This window comes from Orbicella faveolata, unplaced genomic scaffold, assembly GCF_042242905.1.
Source record: "Orbicella faveolata isolate gen_17 unplaced genomic scaffold, um_ofav_v1 contig_47, whole genome shotgun sequence".
NCBI classification, from domain to species: Eukaryota; Metazoa; Cnidaria; class Anthozoa; order Scleractinia; family Merulinidae; genus Orbicella; species Orbicella faveolata.
In genome coordinates this window covers 7987501-7997554 of record NW_028301577.1, presented here as the reverse complement: position 1 = coordinate 7997554, position 10054 = coordinate 7987501, and the positions used below count along the sequence as shown (strand labels likewise).

The 10054-nt window shown below is 36.0% G+C and overlaps 1 protein-coding gene across 3 annotated transcripts in view; it reads left to right on the top strand.

The window, feature by feature from the left end:
• Positions 1 to 6: 6 nt before the first annotated feature.
• LOC110069181 (protein rogdi homolog) overlaps positions 7 to 10054 on the top strand; it is a 10416-nt gene continuing 368 nt past the window's right edge. Inside the window, exons 1-13 of one of the 3 annotated variants that reach the window (XM_089279458.1) lie at positions 7 to 91; positions 192 to 263; positions 1327 to 1390; positions 2359 to 2401; positions 3007 to 3061; positions 3275 to 3358; positions 3575 to 3670; positions 4389 to 4487; positions 5664 to 5780; positions 7095 to 7132; positions 8199 to 8241; positions 8896 to 8979; positions 9734 to 10054. The exon at positions 9734 to 10054 is cut by the window's right edge and continues 368 nt beyond it. In XM_089279458.1, coding sequence (XP_089135584.1) covers positions 53 to 91; positions 192 to 263; positions 1327 to 1390; positions 2359 to 2401; positions 3007 to 3061; positions 3275 to 3358; positions 3575 to 3670; positions 4389 to 4487; positions 5664 to 5780; positions 7095 to 7132; positions 8199 to 8241; positions 8896 to 8979; positions 9734 to 9766 — 867 coding nt within the window. In that variant the 5' untranslated portion in view covers positions 7 to 52 and the 3' untranslated portion in view covers positions 9767 to 10054. Of the gene's footprint in view, positions 92 to 191; positions 264 to 1326; positions 1391 to 2358; positions 2402 to 3006; positions 3062 to 3274; positions 3359 to 3574; positions 3671 to 4388; positions 4488 to 5663; positions 5781 to 7094; positions 7161 to 8198; positions 8242 to 8895; positions 8980 to 9733 lie in introns of those variants that run through there. The other 2 variants (XR_016204142.1, XM_089279459.1) reach the window with 2 other exon arrangements.

Genomic DNA, 10054 nt, shown 5'->3' with positions numbered 1-10054 from the left:
ACTGAACACTACTCTCTTTGTTATTGTATCGCGGGCTCAGAGAAGGTTCAAAATGGCGGTGTTCGTGGAAGATGAGGACATAAAAGTCTTGGTAAGAATTTGACACAGATGGGAATTGTAGCGAATTTAATCTTTAGGTAGCTGTTTACACGACTCCCGAGTTAACTGCTTTGTTTCTGTTATGGATAAAGAGACTGGAATTTGAGTGGTTGCTAAAGGAACATGTACCCAAAGTTCTGACCCAGCTGGGAACCATTTTACAGGTAAAACGTTATTTGCTACACCTCAATGACACTTTTTACAGGGGCGTAGCCAGGAGTTTTCAAGGGTGGGGGGGGTACACTGTCAAAGGGAGGGTACTCACCAGATTGTCATGTTGTTTTCGCCACCTGTTGTTGTAGGTTTGTTTTAAAAAGGCTCACCAAAGAGGGGGGGGCGGGGGGGGGGAGGGGGGGCGGGGGTGTCACGGGCACCCCTGGACCCCCCCAGTTACGCCCCTGTTTTAGTTTTACGCACTACACCTCATAACCGATTCCCTGACTCGAAAATCGTGTCCGTGAAGATAGGAAATATTTGCTTGTTTTTGTATGAATTTTCCACATTGTCTGAGTGATTGACACCTATCAAAATGGTTGACCACAGAGGGGAAGGCTAGGCATAGTCAAGGCATTTAAACTGAGACTCTCTGTTGAAATGCCTTACTTGTTAACACTTGTGGATGGTCAAAAGAGTCATTAAAGGTCATTCTTTTAGTAAATTTACCAAGCAGATTCAGTCAACTCTCAATCTGAAAGGGACACCCTTTGGTCTCTATAATATTAGCGAGTGTCAACAATAGCGGGATATGAGGAAAATGACCCAATTCAGAGCTGTCATTAAGTTTTGATTTATCTGTAGCCTTGATCTTCATAGCATGCGAACGCAGACATATTTCCGGCTGTTGCTTGTCTCCGCCGAAGATAACGTCTGCGAACCTGAGCCAGGAAACGATTTCTGTGACATAATGACTTTTGTTTCTCTTTGGCCAATCAGATTCCATGATAGAAACTCAAGTGTTCCCCACAGTGAATACCTCAAGCAGTAGGTTCTGGGGCTACTTGAGCTAGACTGTGATTGGCTTAAAATTCCTACGTCACAGAAACCATTTCCTGGCTCGGGTTTGCAGACGTTATTTTCAGCAGAGACAAGTGACAGCCAGAATTACGTCTGTGTTCGCAGGCTATGATCTTCACACCTATAACAAAAATTATTCAGTGGTCATCCTAATCAGTTTATTCTGAAAAATGGTAAGCACCCATTGGAACTTGGTTTGTGTTTATTTCAAAGGAATGCTCAAAATGTTTGAAACTCTCATGTATTCCAGGAAAAACAGCCACAGGTGAAATACAAGGTGGGGATAAGATAATTTTGTGTCATATACATAACAAGACAATAAGAAACTAAGAGAACAGGGCCCTATTGAGGTTTTTCATGCAGTTTTATTAGCGCCTGTGATACACAAAGATTGATCATATTTCTCAACTGTTATGTGTTTGCCTGCCATCTTTGCATATGGATTTTGTATTTGGTTGTGACCTCAAGAATCCCAAGGTTCCCCTAAATCTAATGTTTAGTTTTCTTACCCTGTTATCCACTTCTTTTGCTCCACCTCCCCTCTACCCTTCTATTCCTTCTTCTTTCAGCTTGACCTTTCTCCTTTAATTCTCTTTTCTGGCTTTGCATTCATGGCATTATCAATTTACTGTGTCTGTTTTATATGTCCTCAGTACCAGCCCAATGTAGTGTAACAGTTCTTATCTGCATTGTTATAGCATAAGAATAAAAATTGTGACAATACTTACTAATCTCTGTATATTTGTTGTGTAAGGGACTATATAAACAGTAGCCTCCAGTTGGTGCAAAATATCCTTAGATATTTGTCAGCAGACATTATCTGTTCCAAGAAGCGAACAGTTTTCCGAGAGCACAGCTCGAAGAAAACTGTGAGCTTTGAGGAACAGATAATGTCCAAGGAGAAATATCCTTGTATTTTCAAATAGAGGCTATTGTGTTTATTATCCTTCAAATATTTTGCGCAACACACACGGTTTTGAAAATTGGGAAACATTACTCTTGACTGATATTCCCCAGTTTTAGCTGGGGAATATTCAGTCATGTGACACAGACCAATCGTGCGTGAGTGAAAATATTTGATACATTATAAGACAGTATACATACATCTTGAAAGCCGCAATATGAACAATCTGTTTTCTTGTCACTCTTAAAACTGTTCAATATTATTTTATAATTTCTTTCCAAAATATTTTTATTTTTCCTTTCTGAAATATGACTTGTTTATAATGCTACTGGGATTTTTAGGGGAAGTAAAGCCTCAAGATTACTTCATGCTCTCTACCCCAAAGTAAGTTTAAAAAAGCACCTAGAAGTAAACATATTCTGTGTTCCTATAGAGTTGTAGAAAACAAGTGGAAGTAAAGAAGACTTTGAAGGAAGAAGTTTTCCACCACTGCTTAAAATTCTTGTAAACTTTTATCGTTTAGTTTTACTGGATTTGTTTCGGTAACGCTATGATATGTTTCCGGCAGGAAGGCAGTTGGTTTTCACGGGCAGGCAAAATGTTTTGAACTCAGCTTTGTTATAAGTATGAAACTTTCCTCCAGGTGGTGAATTAAGTTACAACATGAAAATCAGGCTTTTTCATAAAACTGTCCTTTTCCCAGTGATTTGCTATAGAAACCTGAGAAAAATCTGGCAGGCACCTGCAATATTGGCTGACATCTCATCTAAGAGGGGAAGGGGAGGTTGCAACATTGTTAATCTTAGTTTATGTAACAGAAACAGCATTCAAAACTCCAACACTGCTGAATTATCAGGCTCCAATATTCCTATGATTGGAACAGACTTTATCTAAGTTGCAGCTTCTTTAATTCTATATACTCTTAAGGAACAAATTAATTGATTAATTTTTGGTAAATAATTAGTTGTTGTATTTGTCTTGTATTGCAGTAGTGATACCCTTAAAGGTTATGTTGCTGTGGAAGGAGAAAATATTTCAAAAGCAGTATGTAATCCAGCTGTTTTGAGAGCATTGTCTTATTTTTGTCTTCTTTTTCCCAGGAAATCAATGGAACTGATAAAATTACCAAGCAAGCTTTTAATTAATTGCAATTTCAAAATCAACATTTAAGTTGTAACAAGTATCTGATATACTTGAGAGAGTACTTCAGATGAATGATGAGGCAACTCATTAAAAGACTGTTTTGCGTTTTTACAGGACTTAAAATTCAAGCTTCCCAAAGTCTCTAGCTCTGGCTTTCGTGTCTTCATAAGAGAACATGAGCCATGGAAGCTAAAACAGGTATCCACATAAAAGAATAAAATAATAATGATAAATTCATGACTTTGAAATTTGTGTTGATCCATTTATTAGGCTGCAATAATTTCTAAAGGGCAAAATTTTATCAAATGGAATGACATGGAAATTTGACAGTTTGATTGAGCTTGGGTTACTCTTAAGGCCAATTATTTTAATTTGCTCTAGAGTGTAGCTATTGGTTTTTAATTTCTCTTTTAGATTCAAGATGCGATCAACTACTTGCAACTTGCTGTAGAAAAAGTTGAGGAAACTAAAGCAAACTGTAATTTATCATCAGGTCGAGATATCAGTAAGGTAATGGGAGTACTAACAGTCATAACTCCTGACACATTTGTTTAATTTGTAAACATTTTTGGGAAAAAAGTGTAGATAACAAAAGACAATCTTGGAAACTATCACTTTTTACGAGTTAATTTTAGGGAGAGGGGTACTTGAACGGGCAAGGACTTAATATGTGTCCCACTGGCATTACAAGAACAGAGGATGTTGACAGTGATGATAATGATGATGATGATGATGATGATGATAATGATACTGATGCTGTTGATGATTACTCTTAACCAGTTCTTAATTGCCATGGTTTGTTTAAAGCCAAGCTGAAACACATTCAGTTTCAATGCAGCATATTCCAAAATTGACGGGCGTAGTATGTGTACAATTAATGTTTGGTCACACTGTTGCACCATCAAATATCTTGCAAATATATATGTTGAAGGTCAAAATGAAATTCCTTTGTCCCGTACCCTTTTGTCCCTTACCCCTAATTATTCATGGATTAGGGTTAGAAGACAAAGAAAATTGGAATCAAACTAGGTTAAAATCATTTTAACCTGAATTTCATTTTGACCTACAACATAACATATTGTGACAGGTTGATCAACCGTGTGCAAAATGTTGTGCACAACAATATTACGGCATATTGGGTGAAAATATTTCTGCATTTGGTGGGGCCTAAATTAACATGCAGCAGCTGAAATAAACATAACATTTTCTTGTTGAAATTCTCCAATAGGATGTGGAAGAAATAACAAGTTTTTTGACTAAAGGAAAGTCGAGATTATCTTTGCCTGATAAGACACCTGTTTTAGATATGTTATCATCTGGAGACCAGGTAAATCCAGCTTTGTTGATTAAAACAGAGATAATCATACAATTGAGGAAGTTCAAAGCATTAATTGTTATGATTATCAGTCGAGTAAGGCACGGCGGAAGTTTGGTGAGGAAGTTTTGGCCTTAAAATTACAGTGTTGTCACAGGCAACGTACCTCATTTCCATTGGTAACAATATCAACAGCTTTGCATCGCCTTTCGCTTAGCCTACAATTTCTCTTGCTTTGCTGTCAATGACTTCAAAGGCCGACAAGTTGCCACTGGAAATGGAGCCAGTTGCCAGTGACAACAACAATTTTCACAATAAAACCTGGTGACCAAACTTTCGTTGCTCCTTCCTTAACTGATAATTGTAGTAAATTGTTGTACTTTTGCATTACTAAGAACTTGAAGTGGCACGCATGCATAACCAGGTCTAATAAAGTTGATAAGGGATTTTGCTACAGGTATCACTTCAACAGCAAAGTTTGTGGGAATATTTGACACATGGATAACAAGTAGAAATTGTCTTGAATGGTTCACCATATCATTTGAAATGTGGTATAAGAAATGTTTCAGACCTAGTAAGGGAAATTTGTTTGTTGTCTTTGAGGGTTAATGGTTTAGTCAGTCTCTCTCAGAAATTATTAATTTAAACAGCTCATTAATTATCTTGATTTGTCAATAGGGGAGTAAATCTTGAAAAAGTGTCAGTGTTGTCTTAGTTATTATTACACAAGTTACTTCAGAGGGCAAATAACTAAAATCAACCAATCAGATTGCTGCATTGCCAGTCCAATAATCTCTTAGTATTGAACTGGGTACTGTCCCGAATGATCCAGCACGATCAATCTTGAAGATATTTGGCTGTTTTATGGGTTTTGTCTCAGAGAGAACTTGCTTTAAACATAAAAGATTCCTTTTCTTTTTCTTCCAACTCTCTTTCCCTTCTGGTTTGTTTGACATCAGATGTTAGTATATGCCAAGTTTGCTTGGGACCATACTGGGAGATTATTGGTCCTCAGTCTTTTATGCACAGACCTTGCTGTGCTCTCTCCTTACTGTCAAGACCTTGGGCGGTTATTCTCATAGTACAGCCCTTGCACAAGTTTGGTTAATAAGATATATGTATACTAGGCTCTGCAACAATGACTAAATTAATTTGCAGGTCCTGATTTTGATTACCTTTTTCTTTTAGCGGGTATTTAAGCCTGGTCTGCCAGATGATGTTGTTGCATACTTTTGTGTGAACAGTGACAAACTTGTTCTGTCAATCTACACTTTAACAACGCTTCCGGTCCCACCCCAAAACTCAGTAAGTTTATTTCAGCATTGCATTTCTATAACTACAGTGATAACAATGGGTTGACAGGCCTACACAACTCCTATCCACGTGTCATAGCCGCTTTGAGAGTTTTGCTCGAACTAGTATATCTTTGAGGATCTGCCCCTTTTGTATTGTACGATAGGGGGATCTTTGAATATTTCGCTAAGCAATAATCCTGTTTTTAGGAGGACATTTCACCAGAGTAGAGCCGTTAGAGGTCATAAGTCTGCGTGGTTTCCGCTGCTATCCGCGTGTAATTTGTTGAGTTTGACACCTCTGTTTTTGGCCACGTGTTATTTTTTTTGGCTCATTTGATTGCAAGATATGTTTTAAGCTCTCTAAATATTAGCTCTGGAGGGACAAAGTTTGAAATATTCCGTGAGCATGTTGGTTACTTGCATTTTGTATTATTACGCCGGGCCCGGCTGTTTGTTTGAACCTCCTGTAAAGGACCACCCAAAATGTCAAGCCTAGTAAGTGGTTGCTTGCGGGAGTTGGTCGCTCACATGAGCTTAGACCATATTGACCATATTAAGTCAAGATTTTGCCTCATTAGCATATGGTAACTGCAGATACTTACCCCTGTTTTAGATGTTTTTTTTTGTGTGAAAAGTCAATTTTGCAAAAAAATGTGGTACTTTCCATTGAGAAATTTCCGTCTCCTGTACTACCTTGAGTGCAATAATGTCACAACACCTTATTATCCAATTTTCTCTCTATTATCTCTCAAGTGATCACTTACAGGAGATTAAAAACAAAGGAACATTTCAAACTTTTACCTCCAAAAGTGGTCACAATTGCTTGCGAGAGGTGCTTGCTTACAAGAGGTTCCAAATAATTATAGTGATTTGACTTGGAAACTTTTGGCATTTTGGAAAACTGGTCGCTGAGGAGAGGTGGCTGCTTATGAGAGGTGGTTGCAACCAGAGATTCAACTGTATTTTGATATCTGATAACTTAAAATTTATTCAAATTATTGAAACTGTTTAACGAACATTGTAACAAATTTTGAGATTAAAACTCTTTAAAAAAGTGACTAGACAAGTGTCTCTGTAAGTTTTACAAACAGCAGGGAAAGATCAAGAAGGAAGACACTAAAGTGCATGTATTGGCATGCATGTGGGATACATATCCAATTACCAAAACTTGTTATTGGATACTTGTAATACTAGACACCCACAAGATTTCACACCAATTACGTAACAAATAGGTGCATGGAGAACCAATCACAATTGAGAATTTTGTTATAGATACGATTGTAAGAATAATAATGTTTAATTGCTATGGTTGTTTGCTATCCAGAAGCAGCCTCAGGAGAATGACCCTGTTGGACAAACATTGTAAGCATCTAAGTTTTAATCAAGTTTGGTATGTTAACAAGGAGCGTTCATTATTAGATTTAAAGATTTATTAAGCTTCTCTCAGGCTCGCAAATTTGCAAGAATATGAACGTGGAAGCATACAAAATTAACCTTGCAAGTTCACACAGGTCATGGAAAACCTGGAAAGTCATGAAATTTAAGAATTTCATTTTCCAGGCCTGGAAAGTCATGGAATTTAATTGTTGGTCCTTGAAAGTCATGGAAAATGAAAGTTTTGTTTGATAGATTAGTTATTGCAGATGACAAGGCAATTACAATGTAAGGTAGAGAGGAGTAATTAAACAGCGCAAATGGCACACATTTTGGAGGACACCAGAGTTTGTGTCTGTTGAACTGTTTAAGGTCAAAAAATACCCTAAAACAAGGAAAGGTTTTGAATTTTTGAAACTGACAGCTAAACCCAAGGTCTTGGAAAACTTGAAAAGGTCATGGAAAAAGTCATTGAAATTCATGGAATTTGAAGAGCTCAAAAGAGTAGATAGATAGATAGATAGATAGATAGATAGATAGATAGATAGATAGATAGATAGATAGATAGATAGATAGATAGATAGATAGATAGATAGATAGATAGATAGATAGATAGATAGATAGATAGATAGATAGATAGATAGATAGAAACTTTATTAAGAAAATACTAAAAAAAAAAAAACACCTATGGCTATTTACAATAGTAAAATTTAAATCCAAGTTAAAATATGTTATGAGACTATGTTATGAGACAGAAATATGTTATGAGACAGAAACCCTGCCTTGTTCACCTTAAATGTTTCTTTGTTTATTTAAGTGCCTTTTTTTTGTTCTTTAATCAACTTGTTGTTTATGAGGAGCTTCAAGCTGAATGAATTTATACTATATAATCTTGTATAAAGCAGTTTTCAAGAAATGTATGAGTCGATCAGTCTTCCAAATAATTTGTGCAGCAAAATTCCTGGAGATTAAAACATGTTAGACAGAACTTTCTAGCATGTTTCTGGTGATTTCCAAAAGTTAGTATAATGTTATTTTCTAATCATTTATACAGTGAATACAACAACAAATGGATGGAAATCACAAGTCACTTTGAGGTAAGAGCAAACTTTCAATTGGTTATGAACTTGAAGTTGCACTCTTCTGTCCGTGAACACAAAGTTTTTTGATAATTCTTAGACGTGCGGCTGTAAATTGTATCAGGAAAGGTTGTCCCACAAAAGCCTTCATAAATATTTCGAAAGGTATAATAGTGGGTAGATGGTACTTATTGTTAAGTTTATCATTATTTGATTGAAGCTCACATTGTTCAATAACAAGGGAAGGGGAAACGATAAATGAACATTTTAATGACCTTTCTTTCTATCCTACTGAAACACATTGAACTTCAATGAAACTGCAGTAAACTGGCACTACCCACGGTAGCTTTTGTCATTCCCCTGTACAGTTTTACACCTTAGTAGGATGATTTTGGAGCCTTTCTAGCCACAGATGTAAACTTGACAGTTTTCTTGAACAAAATACTCCATTTACTTAAATTGAAGACTACTGTATTGTTAGATTGCTGTTCTAACTTAATTGTAGGGTCGATTTCTACCACTTTCTCACATTCGGTTCTGTTCCTCCCCAAGAAGAGATGGGGGGAGGGTGAGTGAGTGCGGGCTCATTTTCCAAGACAAAGAGCCTAACTCACAAATCATTGTTGTTCTTAATTATCAGGTTTGTAAGATATCATTCTACTTTTGTTGCAGGTTGATTGTTCAATTCCAAGACTCAGTGATTCAGTGTTACTCCTTGGAGCAGCACTGAGATTATGCCAACAGTTGAAAGATAAGGTAAGAATTTGGATAATTTATTTCTTTTCGTCATAATTCATATAAAGAATGATTAGACAATTATTTGATGTAATATGTCAAACATGGAAGACCGTGTTTGACCACCTTTCCAAACACTGAGAAGAGAGTTGAAAATATGACGCGTCGTGGAGTATTTTTGATGAACTTCGTGGTGTTTGGAAATGTGGTCAAACACTGTATTGAGTGTTTGATATATCTTCTCAGTCGAAACTAAAACTAAGGAGAAAACGGAGTTAATGAAAGGAGCTCAGTCACAGTATTTTGAGTTATTTTCGCCACGTACAAAATGGTAGGAAACCTGAAAATAACAGTTTAATAAGATAGAAAAACACCAAAGAGATAATGATAAACCATAAAGGAACAAGGATGGCTATGGATGGAGAAGATTAACACGGATTACAAATGACGAATTTGAAAAATTGAAGCTAAACTTTTCAATATGCACAAATCGTGATGTAGCTTCTTTGAGATCAGATATCCAAACACCACCATGGTCATGATTTCCATTGTTTAAACGTAATGAATTATTAATGAGGTCAAGAAAATAATTATTTAATAGTCATCTAATTATACATAAATTATAGTTTCAAATTCTTACCTTACCTTAATAATTGTTATTATTTGTTGAAAGTAGTTTAAACCTAAATTCAGTTGTTTGAGAAGAATTCACTGTCAGTGCTAAAATTTGTACAGTGATAATTCCTATGCTAACAGAATTTTGTTTTACTTTTAGTTTGCAGTTTTTTCTGTGCTTGTCTCAAGATGACTGAGTCATTAATATTTTACATTTTAATTACTACCTAGTATACTGGATTTTTAAAGTTATTGTGTTGACCAAGTAGATTATTTAATTATGATTATTTCTAAGTCCAACCGAATCAGAGTGGAATATGCTAGGCAAATAAAGTGGAATATACTGAAAAAGACATTATTATATCGTGCATGTCAGTGCATCGTTTTTATGATTTCCTTATGTTTTGGGTGGTTTTCAAAACTGAAAATGGATTTTGCATCTATTAGGCTTAAAACAAAATCATTTCTGTCTTCATTTTAA